This window comes from Eublepharis macularius, chromosome 1, assembly GCF_028583425.1.
Source record: "Eublepharis macularius isolate TG4126 chromosome 1, MPM_Emac_v1.0, whole genome shotgun sequence".
Taxonomy (NCBI): Eukaryota; Metazoa; Chordata; class Lepidosauria; order Squamata; family Eublepharidae; genus Eublepharis; species Eublepharis macularius.
Genome location: NC_072790.1, coordinates 240,299,902 through 240,322,966, shown reverse-complemented (window position 1 = coordinate 240,322,966; position 23,065 = coordinate 240,299,902). Strand labels below are relative to the sequence as shown.

General features: G+C 48.3%; 1 protein-coding gene across 1 annotated transcript in view; it reads left to right on the top strand.

The window, feature by feature from the left end:
* The first annotated feature begins 2,898 nt into the window (after positions 1-2,898).
* The window catches only part of LOC129325577 (immunoglobulin superfamily DCC subclass member 3-like), a 33,034-nt gene continuing 12,867 nt past the window's right edge, over positions 2,899-23,065 (top strand). The window contains exons 1-8 of the mRNA XM_054973331.1: positions 2,899-2,964; positions 3,183-3,396; positions 7,789-8,124; positions 9,480-9,624; positions 14,266-14,396; positions 16,038-16,175; positions 16,354-16,512; positions 22,125-22,290. Of these exons, the coding sequence (XP_054829306.1) occupies positions 2,899-2,964; positions 3,183-3,396; positions 7,789-8,124; positions 9,480-9,624; positions 14,266-14,396; positions 16,038-16,175; positions 16,354-16,512; positions 22,125-22,290 (1,355 nt within the window). The remainder of the gene's footprint in view (positions 2,965-3,182; positions 3,397-7,788; positions 8,125-9,479; positions 9,625-14,265; positions 14,397-16,037; positions 16,176-16,353; positions 16,513-22,124; positions 22,291-23,065) is intronic.

Genomic DNA, 23,065 nt, shown 5'->3' with positions numbered 1-23,065 from the left:
TTAGGATTTCATTGATAGTCTCCTATCTAGAGCAGTGTCTGAGAAAGGGAAACAGGGAAGACTGAAGGAGGTATTTCTGTGAACCAGAAAAATTGGAAGATACAAGGGGTTGTTATTCACAGAAATTGCTTGCACAAATCTTTCTTAAATCCTTGCTTTCAGCTGATAATTTATATACAGAAAAAGGAATAAAAAAAGAAGTCTTAAACCATGAGGTCCACACCAACTCTTACAGAGAAGTGTGTTTAAACCTGTGCTGGAGACGAACTTTGTTTTAAGATGTACCTTGAGGTTCAAAAGATTATGTTATAATTTTTTTTAAAAGTTAGTCTTTAAGGTGCCACAAAACTCCTATTATTAGACTCTAAGTCTACACTAGGATCTGGAATTGATGCTTATGGCAAGAAAAATGGAGGGGGAGTTGTTTTCCATTGAGATTGAGGACAATTTTGAAGGGGGGGGGGCCTTCCAGAGTAATGGACAGGAAATCCAGATGAGCCAGTGGGGGGGTGGGGATTGATTGCTAGGGCCCGACAGGCTCCATCATAGGTATATGCTAGGGCATCAAATTCCTATTTTGCAGATGCCCAACGGGCAGCAATGATTTTTCACCTGAATTTGACATTCAAATATCTATTGCATCCTAATGAGACACTCAAATGGGGCGGGGGGGGGGGGGAGAAGAACATCTCTTGAAGATTTTGCAAGATTCTTATTCCTAAAAGGATGATGACAGCGAAAAACATGTTGTGGTTTAATACCTTGCACACAATTCCTTGCAGATCTGTAAAAATAGCAGCCATGGGTTGTTGCTATTGGAATTTATAAACTGCTTTTAATCATCCACTGTGTTTTATATACATTCAGTTATGACAACAACCCTGTCAGTTGGAAGATCTTCATACTGCAAGTGGGAGGCTGAGTAGGGTTGCCAGCCTCCAGGTAGTGGCTGGAGATCTCCTGGAATTATAACTGGTCTCCAGGCCACAGGGATCAGTTCACCTGGAGAAAATGGCTACTTTGGGGGGGTGGATTCTATGGAATTATGCCATGCCATTTCCCTTCCCAAACCCCACTTCTTCCAGGTTTCTCCAGCTTTCACCCTCCAGATCTCCAGGAATTTCCCAACTTAGAGCTGGCAACCCTAAGGCTGAGACATTTTGGCTAAGGCCACTTTGTGATGGCATGGGAGGGTAGAATTTGAACCACAGCTTCCTGATTGCTCATGCAATCCTATGCAGAGTTACTTCTGTCTAAAACCTTAGAAATCAGGGGGCTTTGATGGGATAAACTCTGCGTGGGAGTGCACTGCCAGGCATTTAATCATAGCATATTCTGCTCTTTTGCCTTTTAAGGATATTGGCTCTCAACCCCTTTAGGTAGTGTGGAACATAGCAAGGACATGGAAGGCCACGAGGGATCCCAGACCTTCTGCATGACACTTTTGGCTTCTGTGGACCAATCTCAAACAATGGGGTTATCAGGAGAATTTAGGTGGCTGCTTTCTCCTGCCATCTCAGGACAAGGAGCACTGGGCATGGGGGGGTGCTGTCTGAGCTACGTATCCTTTGCCCCTGGATACATAAAGTGCCATGTTTTCAGGTCAGAACTTGTACAAGTTCCTCTGAGAGTGGGAAGGGCCCACTCATAGCAAAAGTCTATAAGAGGACGCTTGGATTCTCCTGCTTCTGTTTATCTGCTGGAGTGTTATGGGGGAAGCTGGTGGCATAGAGTGGAGGAAGGCAAAGGGGGGGTCAGAAATACCTGGGTTCTTTTGTGACTCACAGTACAAAGCAGGTTTAACCACCCAGCCCATATTTTAGTATTACCCCCCTTCTGTCTATCTGGTGGTGGTGGTGGTAGAAATTGCCATCAAGTCACAACTGGCTTATAATGACTCGGTAGTGTTTTCAAGGCAAGAGACAGTCAAAGGTGGTTTTGCCATTGCCTGCCTCTGTGTAGCGACTCTGGACTTCCCTGCTGGTCCAACGCTGCTTTACTTCTGGGATCTTACGAGATCAGCCTGGCCATATCTATCTAGTTCATTTTTATTAGCAGTGGGGGGGATTTGAACTCAGGTCTCTCAGATGCTATGCTGACACCACACTGGCTATCAGAGTCCTCTTATTACCGAAGGAACCTTCCCTGATTCTGAAGTAGAGCTCTGTACATATGGAACAAACAGTTTTTTTACCCCCAGGAGCATCTTCTAATTCTGAAATCTGGGGCTGGAGACAAGTAGAAAACTCTTGAGTGAGTCAAAAGTGGTTTAAAAGAGGGATTGCTGATTATGGTATATGCTTGTCGCTTTTTGTGTGTAGTTGCACACATTTTACAGGTTTGGGGGAACAGCACCAACCCCCTGCAAAACCTGTTTGGCCAGAGGTGAGAAACCAGTGAGCGTTCCCCAGTATGAGCAAAGATCTCACTTTCAAACTGCCTTAAAACTCTGAGCAAAAAATTATGTCCAGCTCTGATTTGGTAACAGTTATTGGGTTAAGATTTCAGTGGTGAAAGATTGTAGGTAATGTTTTGGACCAGCCCCTCACTCTGTGGTCAAGGCCAGTTCTTGGGGGAAGTGATGGGAAGAGACCTGCCCTGTTCCATTCTCAAATAGGACTAGACATTTGTCCATCGTAGTGCGCCAGTCTGTGGCCCACGCCACCCCGGCCAACCCTTGTGTTCTTTCACAAGGCCCAGGGCCTGTCACGGGGGTTTCACCTCCATTTCACGACTGGCTGAGCATGATGCCAAGTGCACAGACAATTCGCTCGGGTGGGAGTGGGGGAGAGAAAGAAGTCTGGGGTCGTAGCCCTCTGGCCTAGCCTGAGGGCAGTGGGCGTGATAGATCGAGGGGCGAAGGTGAAGGTTTGGGATGGCAAGGCACGTCCTTGAGTGATGGTGCGAGTCGTGGGAATCTCACCCCAAGAGTGTCACGTGGCCGGGCAGATGGGCAAGGCGGAGGTGAGGGCTATTGTGCCGGAGGTGGGACAATAGGGGCTGCCTCAGCCCCTTCTGACCCAGCTCATTGTTCGTCCTCCCCAGCACCCTGTAAAGCCTCTCGACAGCCCCACCACAGGGCCTCCTTCGTCCGGCCTGTGGTTGCTAAGGCAGGCCTGAATGGCGGCATCCATCAAGACGTCAAGGGGACAATTCTGTATCCCCCTCCTTCCCCCTCCCAGACCTTCCCGGCAGAGGCCATTGTCATCTTCAGAGTTGCGCTTTGCGCACTGAGCCTTGCCGCCTGCTCCTGGCCCATGGATTTTAGGTCCTTGGCTCTGAGCGAGTGCCCCCCCCCTCCCCGGGGATTAAAGACTCTTGTTCCCAAAACGCTTTCCATATGTTGGTTCGAGGGCCGACCGGAGTTTGTACAGCCCATGTGGACGCTGCTGGATTGTGAGGTGTGACCTCTACCCCACATATACCAGCTGCCCTGTTATCCTGACGTCTCTCTAAAATCACGACTTGAGGAGAAAGTTGGAGACTTTGGCTCACACTTGCAGGCCTCTTCTATGCCTCCTTGCTAGTTTATCCTTGTTGACCTTTTTTAGGGCGTTCCCTCACACTTTAGTACAGGCTTTAGCTCCCTTCTGTCCATTCTTTGCTCTCCTTCCGGAATGTTCCAGCATTCCTCGGCCTAGTCAGCCCCCTTTCCAGAAAGTTCCATTATGGCTATAAGACAGCCGCCACTGCAGTTTCTTGACACTGAGAGAACTTCAGTGTTATTGTCCTCCCTGGCTGAAGTTTCATTGAGTAGTACAAATGTCTCAGAAGTCTTCACTGTGATATGGGGAGCGAGCAGGCAGAGAGCAGGGTGGCAAGGAAAGAAGACAGCTTCCTCTCCTTCCCTTATAACCAAGCAGACAGCCATAGAGGTTGTCCAAAATCAGCAGCCTTAGAGCAGATCAGTATGGCTAACCTGTGGAACTCTGTGCCACAAGGCTCAGTTGGGCTGAGACTCCGGGAGAAGCCCTTCGCCATTCTTCCACATTGTTGCTCACTGTCTTTCATCCCTCCCACTGCATTAGGACACAAGAATGTGGAAAATCCACCTGCTCCATTCCATTTCCAGTGTGACCTGTCAAGCCCTCTAGGAAGTTCACAAACAAGTATAAAGATACTTTCCCCTTGCTGTTGGATCCCAGCTTGTGGCACTTAGGCTATACTGCTTCCGTACATGGAGGTTCCACTTTGCTATCATGGATTCCAGCTATTATACAAACCTGTCCTTCTCCCATGGTTCAATAGGGTTGCCAAATCCAGGTTGGGAAATTCTTGGAGATTTGGGGGGTGGAGCCTGGAGAGGGTGGGGTTTAGGGAGGGGAGGGGCCTCTGTAAGGTATAAGGCCATAGAGTTCACCCTTCAAAGCAGACATTTTGATCTCTTTGGCCTGGAGATCAGTTGTAATTCTGGGAGATCTCCAGCCACCACCTGGAGGCTGGCAACCCTATCATGTTGTCCTTTCTGAAAGCTTTCGATAGCAGCTAGAGATTTCCGTAGCATCTTCCATGTGTGTGCATGGATTATTTTGGAGGTGTGGATGAGTAACTTTCTGTGTATGTTCTTTTGTGCCTAAGGGGTAAGAAAGTCGTGGGAAATGGCAACATGTAATGTTGCTGACGACAGTGTGTTCTTTTTGAGAGTATCGAAGGAGACACAACACAGACATTGTGCCCTGCGGTGTGTGTCATTGTTCTGTCATCCGGTCATCTCTGAGTTTTGAAACCAACAGTTCAAGAATATGTTAGACTGGTACAGAGTGTCAGACTAGAATATAGCGGATATGGGTTTAGGCTAGGATATAATGGATATGGGTTCGAATTCCCCACTCAGCCATTGCTGGGGTGTCCTAAGACACATCACTCTCACTTAGACTCACCTACTTTGATCATTTGTCGTGAGGATAAAATAAGGAATGGACAGCCATGTATGCTGCCTTGAGCAACTTGGGGATGTGAGGGATAAAAAATGTACCAGTGGCCTGAACATTTCCTACTATCTTTAAAAGAAACACTATCTTGAACCCAAGTTAGCACACTCAGAAATGAAAGGGAACCGATAAAGGGCACGTCTGGTTGGGAACGCACAAAGACCGTGTTGGGTGCATTGTTGCACATGGGTGGTGTGCCTTCATCAGGCACAGGATCCAGCTGCCCCCTTGCAGGGGCACGTGGCAGCGTGTGCTGGGTGTGTTGGGTCGGGCACGGTGCCAATCCCACCCCTGGTGCCTTTTCTCTTCCCCCTCGTATTTTTGGCACAGGGGAGAGGCAGGAGGGTGGAGTCAGTAAGAAGGAGGGGGCGTCTAGCTTTTGGGCTGCGGCCAAGAGTGGTTTGTGAATGAAGAGGCTCTTGGCTGTGGCCAAGGAAGGGGAGGAAAGGGGCACCATGGGGTGCAGGGGGAGGGTTCAGGATTAGCCCCTTTGAAGCTATAGAAAGTTCCCCACTCAGAAGTCAAGAGGCTCTTAATTGGTGTTGTTTTTCCCCTGGCCCCAAAGCTAATTTGAACCTCCCACAATCAGCTTTGGCAGCCAGAGGAGGGGTGAGTGGGTAACAGGACAGCAGGTCGCAACTGGGAAGGGCAAGGAAGGAGGAACTTTACTGCCTTGTTCCTTCCTCTGCGACTTGGCCCCTAGTCACTCGGGACGGTCTTGGTTTTCATTTCAGACATTCCAAGTAGAAAGCATGGGCTCCGGTTTGTCTCTTGAGGAATATTGAAACGTGACTCGCACAGGTGGCGTGTCACTTGGTTCCGACACCTTTCCCCAGGTCTCTAGAGGTTAAATTAGAATATAGTTAGAGGCATCTGATCCAGCCATTCCTGCTGAACTTAAGCCAGAATATATCTGGACGGAAAGGCCACCAAGGAATTTTATGACTGAGTTTCATGAAGGAAGAAGATATAAATGTTAGGACACAAACCATACAAGTAATCAGATTTAACCAGTGACTTGTCCCAGGGAAATGGGACAGTCTCTGATAAACCCAAGTCTACTACAACACGAATCTTTGTTGATTAGGCTAATCCCCCTCCCATTAGATAGATAGATAGATAGATAGATAGATAGATAGATAGATAGATAGATAGATAGATAGATAGATAGATTGTTTGTTTGTTTGTTTGTTTGTTTGTTTGTTTGTTTGTTAGTTTAAACCAGTTCTAGGCCACCTTTCTTCACAAAACAGATGAACTCAAGGAAGTTTACGTAGCATAAATAGCTATTTTAAAACAGCATAAATTAGCCACCTGGATCCATGCTATGATAACATCAAAACTTGACTATTGTAATGCACTATATATTGGTCATCCATCTAAGTTAACTAAGAGGCTCCAAATGGTGCAAAATGCTGCAGCTTGACTGTTAGCAGGAGCATGAACACCACTCCCATCCTGCAGTCACTCCATTGGCTACTGATCAGCTACCATGCTTGATTCAAGGTACTGGTTATTACATACAAAGCTCTTCATGGCCTTGGCCTGACATACCTATGGGACCGCCTTTCTCCCTATGTCCCTCCAGGGCAGCTTCGCTCATCCGAACAGGGTGTCAGCCTGCACATGGGCAAAATCAACTGCAGCCCCTACATGGGCTTTCTCTGTGGTGGCCCCTGCCTGGTGGAACAGCCTGCCTGAGGAGGTCAGGACAACCCCCACGCTCCTGGCTTTCCACAAACAATGCAAAACTGAATTATTAAAAAAGGCCTTTTTCTCAGCTAGGATGGCGGTATTGTAGGGAAGGGGTCCCAGATGTTTCACTAATGAGTTGGGAACCATAGACTTCACCATTATGTTGCCTTACATATTATCTGTTGCTTTAAATATGTACTCCTATATACTAGCCGTGCTTCATGTTGTCTAATGTCAGTCCTAGAATTAATTATGTTCTGTTTCAGCAGTTCTTCAACCCCGTATTGAATTCTTGCTAATGCTATGTCTTTCTAAACTTGTATTCATTTATCCTATGACATTGTTTATGGAAATGTCCTTGACACTGTATGGAAATGACTGCCCTTGTCCTTGCCACTGATTGTACTAATCTCACACTCTGTAATCCGCCTTGAGTCTCAGTGAGAAAGGCGGACTATAAATGACATAAACAAACAAACAAACAAACAAAATATTTCAGCTTGCTGATAATCCAAGCCCAACAACTAAAATAATTTAAAGATCACTTGCATTTGATTAAAAGCTTCTGAATAGGCTGGGCTTGAACCCCCTCTCTGAAGACTGGAATGAGGGTGCAACTTGGATCTCAGCAAACAGCCTGTTCCATAGTTCCAGTGCAATTCCCATAAACAGTCTGCGGATGGACTTCTTCATCCTAATCTTTCTGTGGGAAGGGATAGAGAGGAGGCATTGTGGTTAAGGGGCTGGGATGTGAATCAGCACTCTGCTAGTTCGACTCTCTCTACTGGCACGAACTCTACAGAGAGCCTTGGGTAAGCTGTTGGGCTACAAATCAGCACACTGCCGGTCTGACTCCTTCCACTGCCATGAGCTCTGCAGGTGGCTTTGGGTAAGTGGTTGGGCTGCAAATCAGCACTCTGCTGGTCCGACTCCCTCCACTGCCATGAGCTGTGCAGGTGGCCTTGGGTAAGCTCCTCCTCTCAGCCCCAGCTCCCCAGTTGTATTGTGAGGATAATATTAACACTGACTTTGTTCACTGCTCTGAGTGTGGCACTAATCTTTCCAGAAGCACACTGTTATTATTATAATGTAGCTGGCTCAGTCTCATACACAATATACTTGCTCTTGATCCTCTGTGAGTTGAAAACTCTCCTCTTCACAGGTCAGGCCCACCCATCAGAGCTGGCATTTGTCTTGGAGCCGAGTGATGTGATCGCCGTTCGGGATCGCCCGCTGCTGCTGCACTGCCAGGTGGAAGGCGAAGCGCCCATCGCTATCACCTGGTATCGGAATGGGGCAGCCCTCTCCAATGATAGCCACACAGCCATCTTGGCTAATGGTTCCCTGCGCCTGGAAAGTGTACACCGGCGGCCCCGGGGCGGAGGAGCAGGAGACATGACCACCAATGCCAGCGATTCAAGCGCTGGAGAGTACAGCTGTGCCGCCCAGAACCGTTACGGCCTGCTGGTCAGCCGCAAGGCCCGCGTACAGATTGCCAGTGAGTTTGGAAGTGAGATGGGCGTGTGGTCAGAGGCCAGGAGATTGGCAAGTTGAGGGGCTGATAGTCGTTCTGTAGTTCAGAACATGACGTGCCTTTTCTGAAAAATGGGGAGCAATACCTTTTTTTAATTGAAGTTTGCTTCTGGCCTTCAAAGAATTCTTATCAGCAAGAATCTGTCAGTCTGATGGAGTGTTCTGTGGGACCCAAAAGTATGCAACTTACACAAGTGAAATAATGTATATAGTTATACCTTTCATGGGTCTTCTATACAACCTGTGAGCAATTGCATACAATAGTGAAGCTTTTGGTGACGTCCTTGGGAGAAAAACCTTTGAGGGGGAACTCATGGGCTCCACCCCTTTTCCTGTAGAAAGGCCACACCCTCTTGAGCAAAAGCTCTAGGCTCAATTTTCCGGAACCTATAGAGAGAGAATCAAGTATCTGATTCCATGCCCAAAAGTATCTAAGGAGATTTAAAATGTTGACATGAAATGGCCTCTCCCCCAGCTCTAACTTCCCGGTGTGTCTCTGCCCATGGCACTCATTCTTCCATTCCCACCATCCTGACTTGCCGAAAGGTCACCTGCTCTCTTCAAAGATTCACTCCATTTCCACTTTCTGCCCCTTTTTCCAGGGAACTGTCCCACGCACATATCTCTATACCGCCAGTCTAAACTTGGATTGTAAACCACTTGGGGCAGAGACCTGTTCTTGTTTACATACTTAGTAAAGCCTCATGTGCTCTGATTGTGCTATCAGAAATCATGACCAGGGGTCATTTCGTAGAAAAAGAACTGCAGGAACTCATTAGCATAACGTATTAGCACAGCTCATTTGCATATGCCACACCCCTTGCCATCACCGGAAGTGTGTCATTAGCATAACTGATTTGCATATGCCATACCCCCTGACATCACCTATCCTGGCTGTTTTGGATCCAATTCTGGCCATTCAGGGCCAAAATTGGGCCTAAAATGGCAAAAAGGGGCTGAAAATGGCCGAAAAGGGGCCCAAAATTGTCAGGATTGGGCTGCTGCTGAGCTCAAGAGTGGTCTACCACCCATCAGAGGCCCAATCCTGACCGTTTTGGAACCAATCTTGGCTTTGGGGGCCTGATCCTGGCCATTTTGGGCCCGAATTGGGCCATTTCGGCCTTGATCCAGGCCGAAACGGGCCCAAAATGGCCAAAAATCAGGTTGGCAGGGCAACCTGACATGTGACCTTTTTGGAGAACTACCGGAACTGCATTCCTGCCGTTCCCCCTCAAAATGAGCCCTGTTGATAGTTAATATGATCACAAGGATGGGACTCAGTGAGATTTTGACAGGCGCCATGTCCGGCCTCTTCCGCAGCCTTGTCCAAATTCCACATGCACCCAGAATCCATGTCAGTCGAGGAGGGCGGCGTGGCCCGATTCCAGTGCTTCATCCAGGGAGTTCCTGAAGCGACCATTACCTGGGAGCGCAACCGGACAGCCCTTCTAACGGATGACTATCGGTGAGAATCAGAGGGCCGTGTTGTGGGTTGCGGGGGGGACAGGGAAATTGGGAAATGGATGGATACGGAACATAAGAACACCTATTTTGTCCTCACAACTATCCTGTGAGATAGAGGGGGGGGGGTATGTGTGTGTGTGAGAGAGAGATTGGCGTAGGGTTGCCAACACCAGCTTGGTAAATTCCTGGAGATTTGGGGGCAGTGACTGAGGAAGGAATTAGGGGAGGAGAGAGAACTGAGTGAGGGTGTAAACCCATAGAGTGCCCTCTGGTGCTGCCATTTCCTCCAAAGGATACAGATCAAGATGGGTAGCCGTGTTAGTCTGTCTGTAGCAGCAGAAAAGAGCAAGAGTCCAGTAGCACCTATAAGACTAACAATTTGTGTTAGGGTGTGAGCTTTTGTGAGTCACACAGCTCACTTCTTCAGATGCTCTGCTAGTTCAACTCCCTCTTCTGCCATGAACTCTGCAAGTGGCCTTGGGTAAGCCGCTCCTTTCAGCTTGGTATCTGAAGAAGTGAACTGTGACTCATGAAAGCCCTTCTACACATTTTGTTAATCATACAGGTGCAACTGGACTCTTGCTCTTTTCTCTTTCCTCCAAAGGAATTGACGTCTGCAGTCTGGAGAACAGTTGTAATTTTGGGAGAACTCCAGGTCCCGCCTGGAGGATGACAGCCCTATGACTGTCCCAAGCTTCATTGTTGGGTGGGGATTTGAACCTGGGTTTCCCAATCCTAGGCTGTTTCCACACGACTTACCGGCCTCTGGAACGTTGCGCAAAACATGCGGAAGATTGTGTCTTCTCATGCGAAGTCGTGCCAGGAAGACGTGATGTTTCGCAAAACTCCTGGATGATAGCGTCTTCCTGGCGTGATTTCGCGCGAGAAGATGCTATCTTCCATGTGTTTTGTGCAACGTTCCAGAGGCCGGTAAGTCATGTGGAAACGGCCCTAGTCTGGGCTTTTACCCACAAACCACATTGAAACTGTCTGCCTGCCTCTCTCCTGCCCTATGTGACCCAAACTGCAAACTACTGTTTTTTGACAGACACCCAGCCGTTGCCCTGCATGGGAAGAGTGACACCTTCTCCGAGCTTGGCTGGGTCCTTGAACAAAAGAGCCCTGAGGGCACCATTAAGTTCTAATGGATAAAACATCAGCTGACCTGCCCATTCTAGGCTATTAGCCTAACAGAGGAATGGTTGACTAGCACCTATAATAGCATTTATAATTGCAGGGTGGCTTGCTCCGGACTGGGAAATCCCTGCTGTGTATAATGCCCTACAGTCCACCCTCCAAAGCAGCCCTTTTCTCCAGGGGAACAGATCTCTGTAATCCCGGGAGATCTCCAGCCACCACCTGGAGGCTGGCAACCTACTAGACCCATATGCCTTCATTATGCTCTCATAGACACTGTCTTGGGAATCCTGGCCGGGACAGTTCATTGAGAAAATGTATCACGCCCTCCCCCCCTTCAATAGAATTGTTCTCTGATCAGAACAGAAAAACGAACTGGAGTGGAGGGGCAGAAATGGGCAGGCTGTGTTTCTTGAAAGCTTATGCTACAATAAACCTGGAAAAAACAGCTGCTTCGTAGGGTGGACTCTCTGGCATCATATCCCTTGCTGAGTTCCATCCCCTTCCCAGAACTCTGCCCTCCCCTGTCCCTGGCCCCAAATCTCCAGGAATTTCCCAAGGTGGAGTTGGCAACCTTAGCCCCATATGACCTGTTATATTAAAGTTCCATGGCCCATGCCAACTCCCAGCGGGGAGTCAGTGCTCTCTCTCTCTCTCTCTCTCTCTCTCTCTCTCTCTCTCTCTCTCTCTCTCTCTCTCTCTCTCAACTTCTCCCCGCTTCAACCCAGCAGGATGCAGCTAGCCGTTTCCCTGGGGAGGGAGAGATCAGAGCCGTTTCCAGATGGCTTACCTACACCCGGAACGTCGCGCCACGTTTCGGGTGCAGGTAAGCCATCTGGAAACGGCCCAGGACACTGGGGAAGCAAGCCATTCAGATGCAATAAAAAAATTTCCTGTGGGTTGGGATGGGGTTTCAGACCGCTACCTCTCAGCCCAGAGAACATCTTGAGTAGCAGTGTCTGACCCCTGCCTCAACCAGGTGGGCCATAAAGGAGCCGGTCTCGTCATCACAGAGCACCCCAGTTTGTGCCTGCCAAGATGCTTTACAGGACCACTTAACTTTGAATGGTGACTCCCTAGATGAGTGTCCTCCTCCTGCCTTGATATTTGATGGGGTGACCTTGGGCTAGCCACTCTCTCTTTTTCAGCCTAACCTACTACACAGGGTTGTTGTGAGGATAAAAAAAAATGGAAGGGAGAACCAGGTATACTACCCAGAACTTCTTGGGAAGGGCAGGATTCAGACGTGACAGATGGACAGAAGTCAACCTGGGTTGGTGCCCGAACCTTGACTTGCAAATGTGTTGTGGGAAATATTTCAGGCTTACTTTATTGAGAAACTGGCTACTTACCTCTGAAACTGTTGAGAGTTCACCTGGGCTTTGGTGATCTTAATGCCCTCTTGTCTTTTCTCCTGCAAAAGGATCACTTAAAAGGGAATTTGGGGTAATCTGATATGGCCTCCAGGGGATGTGAGTCTAGAACCCATGGCACTGAATTCAGATCTTTGCCGGTGATTCTATGATTCTACGTTTATTCCTTTCCACCATGGCAATGGAAGGGGCTTAAAGACCACCCCTACAACTACCTCCATTTTATATATTGTCGAAGCCTTTCACGGCCAGAGAACGATGGTTGTTGTGGATTTTCCGGGCTGTATAGCCATGGTCTTGGCATTGTAGTTCCTGACGTTTCGCCAGCAGCTGTGGCTGGCATCTTCAGAGGTGTAGCACCAAAAGACAGAGATCTCTCAGTGTCACAGTGTGGAAAAGATGTTGGCAGGTCATTTATATCTACTCAGGAGGGGTGGGGTTGAGCTGAGTCATCCTGTAAGAGTTTCCCAGGGTGTGGAATGCTAATGGAGGGAGGCTTCACTGTATCCTGAGGAGGTTCTTTTGCATATAGATTGGTGCTTGATGTACTGATCTTCTCTGCAGGGCTATTGTCGGGTATAGAGTGTTTTGTTAGCCTGGTGTTTTTCAGGGCTGGAAACCATGCTCTATTCATTCTTAAAGTCTCTTCTTTCCTGTTGAAATTGTGCTTATGCTTGTGAATTTCAATGGCTTCCCTGTGCAGTCTGACAAAGTAGTTGGAAGTGTTGTCCAGTATTTTAGTGTCCTGGAATAGAATACTGTGTCCTGTTTGAGTTAGGCTATGTTCAGCCACTGCTGATTTTTCAGGATGGCCAAGTCTGCAGTGTCTTTCATGTTCTTTTATTCTTGTCTAGATGCTATGCTTTGTGGTCCCGATGTAAACTTGTCCACAGCTGCAGGGTATACGGTATACTCCTGCAGAGGTGAGGGGGTCTCTACTGTCTTTCGCTGAATGTAGCATCTGTTGTATGCTACGTTCAGCAAAAGACAATAGAGACCCCCTCACCTCTGTGACACTGAGAGATCTCTGTCTTTTGGTGCTACACCTCTGAAGATGTCAGCCACAGCTGCTGGCGAAACGTCAGGAACTACAATGCCAAGACCATGGCTATACAGCCCGGAAAATCCACAACAACCATACCTCCATTTTATTTATTTAATTCGATTTTTATACCACTTCTCTTCAGTTAAGATCTCGACGCAGTTCACAACCATTACAACGGTTAAAAACAGTACAAAAAGATAACATTCCATCAAATCATGATGAAACAGCCTAATATAAATAATTAAAGAGCACTCTAGTCCCAACCCCTGCCTATAAAACCCTGCGAACAACATAAAAATTGCAGGTAGATAAAAATGCACAGCCATTTGCTCTGCCTCACGAAAGAATATTAGATAGTGAAGGCACGCCGGAATAGTTCGGCCTTACAGAGTTTCCGAAACATTGACGGGTCCTGCTGAGCACGAGCGCCTTCTGACAGTGCATTCCAAAGAGAGGGCACCACAATTGTAGAGATTGTCTTTAACATTCTCCAAGCGGGACATCTAAAATAAAATACAGATAGGAGTCCAAAAGGGGCAACACAAACTTAGGACTTTTATCCCTGCTGGATAAATGCCCTATAGTTCAGATCCTTTGGGAGGATCTGCCCTGCATGTGTGTGAAAAGAGAGCAACTCTTTGCAAAAGACAAGTTTCCTGATGGGGGAGGACTTACCGTTTGACTTACCAGGAAAGGTCCTGTTGGGCGGCTAAACTGCCAGGTGCAAGCTGAGCCAAGTGTCCCCTGCACCAAAGTCCAGGGCTTTTTTTCAGCAGGAACGCGGTGGAACGGAGTTCCGGAACCTCTTGAAAATGGTCACATGGCTGGTGGCTCCGCCCCCTGATCTCCAGACAGAGGGGAGTTTAGATTGCCCTCTGCGCCGCGCCACAATCTAAACTCCCCTCTGTCTGGAGATCAGGGGGCGGGGCCACCAGCCATGTGACCATTTTCTCCGAGGGCAACCCACTGAGTTCCACCACCTCTTCTCCCAGAAAAAAAGCCCTGCCAAAGTCCATGTATGGACATTCTCACATGCTCCCGATTTCCAGTTGTGTGAACTCTTCTTCACCCTCTCTTTTCTCACCAGGTTCACGTTGCTCCCCACCGGCATCTTGCAGATCACGGGAGTGAGACGTTCCGACGTAGGCACCTATCGTTGCGTGGCCAGCAACATTGCCAACACCCGCTACAGCCAAGAAGCTGCCCTAAGCCTCAGCGGTGAGCATCTGCCCTCAAGTTATGGGACAGCACCGGGCCAGAGCTGAGCAGGGGCCTGGAAATTAGTTCGGGGGTGCATGAGTAGTGAGCTAAAGCAGGGGAAGTGAAGGAGATGATCGTTTCAATTGGCCGCTTTGCGGATCAAGAAAGGGGACAGGATGCCTGGGTTCTTTTGACATAAGTAGAGAAAGTAGCTCCTCAAAGACCAACAAGATTTCCAGGATATAAGTTCTCAAAAGTCAAAGCTTCCTTTATCAGATTTGATGAAAGAAGCTTTCACTTTCAAAAGCTTATACCCTGGAAATCTTGTTGGGTTTTGTGCCACTAGACTTGAATCTTGCTTTTCTACTGCAGACCAACACAGCTACTCCCCTGAAACTATTTTTTTTTAAATAAGTAGGGTGTCTAGTAAATTAAGGGGGAGAATTGGAAGTTTAGACCCTTGTATTAATTGAAACCAAGTGTGGTCTTGGGAACCAACGGTGCTGGAAACCAGAAATCCTAGTTTGTTCTAAAAGGATACATGGCAGAAGGTAATCCTCTATGGAGGCAATTAGGTCTTGTCAGGGGCTTTTTTCTGGGAAAAGAGGTGGTGGAACTCAGTGGGTTGCCAGCACAGGGGGCAACTCTTGGTGGGAGGTGTTGCCCCTGGTACCACATGTGCATGCGCAAAGTGCACACATGCTCCCAGGGCCAATGATGTCACTTTGGGTCAGCTGGAACAAGGGGGTTGTTTTAAAAGTTTAAATCACCCTCGGCAAAAATGGTCACATGGCTGGTGTCCCCGCCCCCTTATCTCCAGACAGAGGGGAGTTTAGATTGCCCTCTGTACCCCTCCAGTGGCGCAGAGGCCAATCTAAATTTCCCTCTGTCTGGAGATCAGGGGGTGGGGCCAACAGCCATGTGACCGTTTTCAAGAGGTTCCAGAACTCCGTTCCACCGCGTTCCAGCTGAAAAAAAGCCCTGGGTCTTGTGTATTCCACACCTGTGTATAATGTGGTTTCCTCCTGATTATCCCAGATTTTTAGAAGGAACAAGCCACTTGTCCCTAGGGCTGGAAAGATAGATTCAAGAGGGTAATATCTGTTCAAGAGCGAGTGGACAGGCTGAATAAGAGCTAAACTACACAAGACGCCCGCCACATGTTCCTGCAAGTCTACCTGGGAAGTGTAGTTGGGACCCGCCCATGAGCTCCCGGAGGAAAACCCAAGCAGAGCTGGGCCCGGCTACACTTCCCAGGTAAACTTGCGGGCACCTAACACGTGTTAAGCATCTCATGAAGTTTAGTTCTAAGATTTCCAGAGGTCAAAAGCAGGAGTCTCTGGGGGATGCACAGATATTTGCCTCTCTCTATGACCATTGCAATATATGATGCATATTTCAATACATGTGCATGCTGCTTTCTCTGGCTTTTCTTAGAATAAATGGAACTTGGATCGCGGGGGGCAGGATTTCAGAGTTCAGAGGGGGGTTGAGTGGCAACATGGACACAGGTGAGACAGGATTGTGGGTTGAAGCAGACCAAACCTTCTGAAGTCTGGAAGGGGAGCAGTGAACATTAAGTCTCTCCCTGTAGGAAAGAGGAAGGGGTGTTCTTTTTCTCTCCATGCCTAAGTTTCCTCCATTCTACCCCCTCTCCAGTCTCAGCTCCTAAGCTCTACAAGGAGCCTGTCATCTTGTCAGGCCCGCAGAACCTAACCATCAATGTTCACCAGACGGCCATCTTGGAATGCATCGCCACCGGCAACCCACGGCCTATTGTCTCTTGGAGCCGCCTGGGTAAGTGGGGGGATCAAGAGAACTTGGGTTGAGGGGCAACTATGCCATGAGGAAGAGGGAGGAGACACTGTTGTGAGAGGTAGTGAAGAACAGGACAAGGAGGCACGGTGTGTCTCCTTTTCTCCTTGCCCTGAAGGGGGAAAAGCAGTGCTCACAAACTGGCCTTCTTCTTCCCCAGATGGGCGTTCTATCGGCGTCGAAGGCATCCAGGTGTTAGGAACTGGCAACCTCATGATTTCAGATGTGTCCGTGAAGCACGCCGGGGTCTACGTCTGCGCTGCCAATCGGCCCGGCACCCGTGTGCGCCGTACGGCCCAGGGCATACTCATGGTGCAGGGTGAGTGTGGACTGGGATTGGAGTGTTCGCGGATGGGGAAGGAAGGAGCTAGAATACTTATTTATCTCGTGTCTTTTTATCCTGCCCTTTGCCCCAGGGGCTCAGGGTCATATACTTGCTTCTCCTTCCTGCATGTTATTCTCACAACAATTCTGTGAGGAAGCTTAGGCTGAGAAGGAATGACTGTCCCAAAGTTATCCAGTGAACTTCATGGCGTAGTGGGAATTCGCTCTGGGTCTTCTTGGTTCTAGTCCAGACCTTGCGCCACACTGGAATACTGGACTTTCTTTCCCTTCTGTGGCTTGGAGCATGGATCTAAACCAGTTATTGCCAGAAATGAAATTAAGTCCTCTGGACGTTGCCTTTTTTTTTTTTTACTCTTAACATTTTACTTCAAAGTTTAAAGAAACAATATACAAACACATTAATAACAACAACAACATATGATTTATATACCACCCTTCAGGACAACTTAACACCCACCCTTGGGTCAGTCTCTCAGCCCCACCCACCTCACAGGGTGATTGTTGTGGGGATAATAATAACATACTTTGTAAACCACTCTATGTTATTATTATCCCCACAACAATCACCCTGTGAGGTGGGTGGGGCTGAGAGACTGACCCAAGGTCACCCAGCTGGCTTCAAGTAGAGGAGCGGGGAATCAAACCTGGCTCTCCAGATGAGAGTCCTGCCACTCTTAACCTCTACACCAAACTGGCTTCATTAGTGTCAAGGTAGACCCCCCCATATGAACTTACCTTCCCCCAAATCCTCATTGCTGTTCATTTGTATTCACTGCTAACCTAAGTTTACTATTCGGATCAGTTATTAAAAACATACTGCAGTAATAATTAGCATTATATAAGAGCCAAATTATTCAGCAACAAACGCCAGAGGGAGCAATTATGAGCATACACAGAGTACCTGCCCTTCACGAAGGAGTAGCCTCATTTTGCCCCTTCACATGAAGTCTGATCTAAGTTGCAAATAAGAGCACAGCTCAAGCTGTTGTGCTTGATCAGATTAGCCCTTTACCCACACTTCATAGGGCCAAAACAAGAAAGCGAAGGTTGTTGCAATATCCAGGACCTTCTTCCAAACACAAGGCCTCCACTATAAAGTTAGCCCTTTTTCTGGCTATGAGGCATCAGCCTTTCGTCAATTCACCAATTGCTTTAAAATATCATGATTAGAGGCGGGTACAAACTGAAATACAAACCGAAGTTTGTCACAAACTGGGCCGGTTCGTGGTTCGCGAACTGGTGATTCATGGGAGCTCATTTCTCACAAACTGTGACAATTTTTAGTCTGGTTCATTGTCACAAACTGGGCCGGTTCGTGGTTCGCGAACTGGTGATTCATGGGAGCTCATTTCTCACAAACTGTGACAATTTTTAGTCTGGTTTAGTCTGTCACTGCAAACAGCCTGGCGCCGATCAATTTCCTAGGCAAGTGGGGGATGGGCTCTCTGCAGACCTTCTGCTGACCCGAAAGTGACGTTTTCATGAACCGAACAAACCGGTTCGCAAACTGGGGCAAGTTTGTGAAAATTCGTGATTTGTAAAACACGACAAACCATGAACCACACGGTTTGGAATTTTCCCAGTTCATGCCCATCTCTAGTCATGATCAATCAAAAATATTTTCTAGTTAACCGGAGCAGCAGATTTTAATTGATTTTTTAAAAAATTCAGATATTTACTTATTTGGTGCTTCGTTTTCCTGCAGTTCCTTAACAGAGCTTAGGGCTGAAGATAGGGTTCTGCCCTCCTTCGTTTTATCCTCACAAAAACTCCATGAGGTAGGTTGAGAGCACATGACTGCCCCAAAGTCACCCAGTGAACTTTGTGGCTAAATGGGATATCTAAACCTAGGTCCCTTCCACACCAGTCCAACACTCTAGCCGCTATAACACACCATCCCTTGCTCTTGCATGTACTCTCTCTCTCTTATAGCTGCAGATGGCCAACTCCCTCTTAGCAGAGGTATTCCCTCTTGTGTGTAAGAGAAGGAAAGGGAAACCCCTTTCTAAGAGGAAGCATACCATAACACAGGCCCGCTTCATCTGAAAACAAGGCCAGAATGCTGCAGTGCTTTAGAACCGTCGTTTTTCCTCACATGCAAATTTCTGCCGATTTAACCAATCAGTTATGATTTCTTTAACTCACTGGCAGCCATAACAACAATAATTAAACCCAGCGGCAAAGGGATGAATGAAATCCCTTGCTTGTAATGGTTGACTGGTGCTCTGTATCTAGCATTTGGTGTCCTCCCAGGCTAAATGCTCGGTTTGGGCTAAATGCGTGGCTATCACTAGAGATCTCTGCCGCTCCATAAGGGTTTCCCAGCCGTGGCCTTTCAGTCCAGTCCCAAACCCCTTGACCTTTGGGCCTTCCGCACAAAGACCTGCCTGGGTCTCCATCAAGATGCACTTCTTTCTTTCCCCGGGTGACAGAAATTTTAATGCGCCTTGTTGGGCTTCCCATTTCAAGGTGTTCCTTCCCCGATATCGGTTTCATTTTAGCATGTTCCCCCCGCCCCCTCGCCCTCGCCTGCTTTCTCATTTCAAGGGTTGATGAGGGACAGGATCGAACCTGCCCCCAGAGCGGCCATCGATTCTGGGCCGTGGCTCGGATAAAGAGATGTGGGGTCGATTTTGTGACCCGTGCGCCAGGGACAAAGGGCCGTGGGGTGATTGATGGAGCAAAAACCTTCCCCCGTCATGGGAACGGTGTCAAATGGACCCCTTGTGGCTTTGCATTTGGAATGGAGAGGTCCCTGTTCCCAAAGAAAAGGGGGTGAGAGTCCATGCTCAGGGGGCTCCTCACCCCAGAGCCCTCCCGTTCCATATTGCTCAGAGTCCGCAACAAGGGTCAACGGTGCTGGGAAGAGATTAGCTTGAAAGGGGAGAGAACAGCTTAAAGCAAGAGCCCCAAGGTCTGGCCTAGACTATCTCAGCTAAGAAACACACACTGGACTTTTTGAGTGGGAGGGTAACAGGGGGTCCTGACCTTACCTCTCTCCTCTTCCCCGTCAACCACAGCAAGGTTGAGAACCTGGTCGCTACCACTAAAACCCTCTTTAGAACAATGCTGGGGAGAGAAAAGCGGGGATCAGCCAGACAACTTTCGGAGGCTACCAGCATCCAGTCATCCGGCTGTTCCCATAACCTCTCGGATCCAGGCAGGAATGACCAAGGAAGTGTAGGCCTAGTGGGGTATCGGATCAGGGTGGCTGCTCCCTTGCCCAGCATCATAGCAATGAAAAAGGGGTTCCCTGGTTAGGAGTGACCAAGACTCGGCATCCCCCCATTTGACTCGCTTTAAACCACAAGCTCCCCCAGAATCTGACCCTCCTCCACCTCCAGGGGAGCAGGGTGTGCACAAAATGAAACACATTTCTGGGGATGGAGAAATTCCTCGCAGGGCCCTGGGTGCATTTTCTGGTCTGGCGGGGGAGCATATGAGGCGCTCTCACACACCCCTTATTACCATGCCCGGATCTCCAGGCCATCTGGACGACAAAGCCATTTTCAAGTGTGAGGCCGTCTTCCCCCTCCTATGCCCCGTGGGGGAGGGGGACCGCCTTTGTTCCGGGGGCGAAGCGGGGAGGGGGGAGCTGCTCATTTCCCAGCCCTTTGGCGAGCTAATGAGATGCGCCCGTCTTAGAAGCTTACAGCTTCTTTTCTGGGGAGTGTCAGGCCTTTCAATGTGACATCTGGCTTCACGGTCGCTCCCACGCTGCGGCCAAGAGTAGGGGGGGCATCTCGGCTGCGGCGCAGCTGGGGGAGTGGGCACGATCCTGGTAACCCTACTAGGACCCCAGTTCGGGCCCCAGTTTCCTCCCCTTCCCCAATTAAGGCACAATGAAGCTGTAGATGTTGGCTGACAGTCTTTCTGGCTGTTTATAAATTGTTCGATCTTGGCCAGCGGAAACAGTGAGAACCACCTTCTTATTTTGCAATCATTCTGCCTCTGCGTGGGCCAATTTCACGATTTTGTTGAGCGTGAGACCTTCAATGGGCACCTTTAACTAGGGAGGGGGAGGAGAGGTGACACACTCAGGGCCAAGCTACAAGTGACGAATGACACTTGCACGGCAAGTGAACAGACTCACATGTATTCCTCCCTGTTCACTTGTACTCCACTTGCGCTCCCCTTGATCACTACATGATCAAGTGGAGTGCAAGCGAACAGGGAGGAATACACGTGAGTCTGTTCACTTGCCGTTCAAGTGTCATTTGTCACTTGTAGCTTGGCTCTCAGCTCCACACCCAAGTGCTGATTCTGTGAACCTGGGCAGATCATGAGAGGGAGGGCAGGAAGGGTTACATCAGTGCTTAATCCTTGTGGCCCCCTTCTTACATGCCCAGGTTAATGCCAATTACCAGCTTGGGGTCAGGTAGCAATTTCCCCCAGGCTAGTTTGGCTAGGGATCCTGACGGTGTTTTGTCATCTTCTGGGCATGGAGCAGGGGTCACTGGGGGTATGTGAAGGGGGGGAGGGGAGGTAGTTGTGAGTTTCCTGCATTGTGCAGGGGGTTGGACTAGATGACCCTGAATGTCCCTTCCAACCACATGATTCTGATTCAGACCCAACCTTTTTTTAAAAAAAAATCACTTTTTACCTCTTGCTGGTGTAATTAAAGGACAGATGGACCTCGTTCCATGCCAGGGCTTCCCAGAAACGTTTTTACTCCCTTACTTCCCCAATCTGTTGGCCTGCAGCCACCAATCCCCATACTTTGGTAACCTTCCTTGACCCAAAAAGCCCGTGTGTCGAAAAGGTGTTTTTAAAAAATCCATTAGTGCCATTGGGGATACCGATCTAATACCATTAGATTGGTATCTCCTCAGCTAAATTCCTTGGATTGTGGGTTTTTTGGGTGTGTGCGCGGTCTTTAAAACATCTGAAAACTTCACCCTGGAACAACTGGACATATATAAACTGTCATATGCTACGGAGGAAAACTAACATTTGCTGCTCCCATACCGTTGACTGTATTTACCATGCTAGGTAAAAGGAACCTCTGTGCGCAGAAGCCATGAATCTCTGAAGCAATTAAGAGTTAAATTACTCACCCGTTATACACTTGCTTACTTTTAGTAACTAAATGGAACCTCCCTGTACAAGAGCAGTATACCTCTGTATATTAGATAATGGGGACAAACAATAAAGGAAGATCTTCACCACCCTGCTCATGAGCTTGTCAGAAACATCTGGCTAGCTGCTGTTACAGAAATGCTGGATGGTTTATCATATCTTTATCCTCAATCTTAGGGCAGCAACCAGTCTTCAATGTTATCCTCACAACAACCCTGTGAGGTAGTTTAGGCTGCCAGGGAATGACAGGCCCAAGATCGCCCAGTAAGTCCTATTGCGGAGTGGGATTTGAACTCAGGTCTCCTGTATCTGACGCTTAAACGGCTATACCACTCTGGTTCTCTGGCTCGTCTAGCTCTGATCTTGCATCCCTGTTGTTCTGTTATTGGTGTGTGGATGGATGGAGTGAATTGAAGGATGGAAATGATGACCCCAGCATTTGGCAAAATATTCCTGATCCTTGGTGCTGCTGTGGCAACTTTGCTCTGTGCTCTTCTTCTTCCATAGCTCCGCCAGAGTTCGTGCAGTGGCCCCAGTCTGTCTCCAAGCCCCCGGGCACCAGCGCCATCTTCACCTGTGTGGCGCAAGGCGTGCCGGAGCCCCACCTCATCTGGCTGAAGAACGGCAAAGTCCTGGCACCAGGCGAGAACATCAAACTGACTCATAACAACAGGTGAGGCCAGAAGGACAACCACAAGGCACACTTTTAAAGTGGTCTAGCTGTACAAGGGCCATCTTCAAGTTCCCACAGTCAGGGCATCTACAAGTTATGCAAATATTTATACAAATTGATTCCATTCATTGCTGCGTTGTCTATTAGTGTCTGGGCATATCTTCTTGTTAACTACTGCAAAAAAAAAAAAGTTTCAGGCGGGTAGCCATGTTGGCCTGTAATAGAAGAGCAAGATTCGAGTCCAGTGGCACCTTAAAGACCGACAACATTTCCAGGGTATAAGCTTTTGAGAGTCAATGGAACAGCATGAGCAAAATGTGTGTGGAGGTAACAATGACACCGTGACGTCAATTCTAGTTTCAGGGCCGGAAGAGACGTCATGGCATTGTGCAGCTCTCTAGGAATTTCCCAAATCTCTATGGTAAAACCTGTAAAAGATATGGGAAATTTATGGAGTGTCACGTGACACCAGGGCGTCACTTCCAGGGTCCAAATTGAAAGGGACATCGTGACATCAACTGATATCATCGCGGTTTGATGATACCCAAGTTGCACTCCCCTTTCCCCCCTGTGTATAGTTGTTCGGGAAGAATGGAGGGGGCTTCCTTTTGGGGATCTGGAATTTATGATTACTGATAATTCGGATTTTAATGTATTTAAATGCTTTTATCCTTTGTATTTACTCATACTGTTGTAACCCGCCCTGAGCCCGCTTGCAGGGCGGGCGGGCTAGAAATTAAATAAATAATAAAATAATAATAATAATACCCCAAAT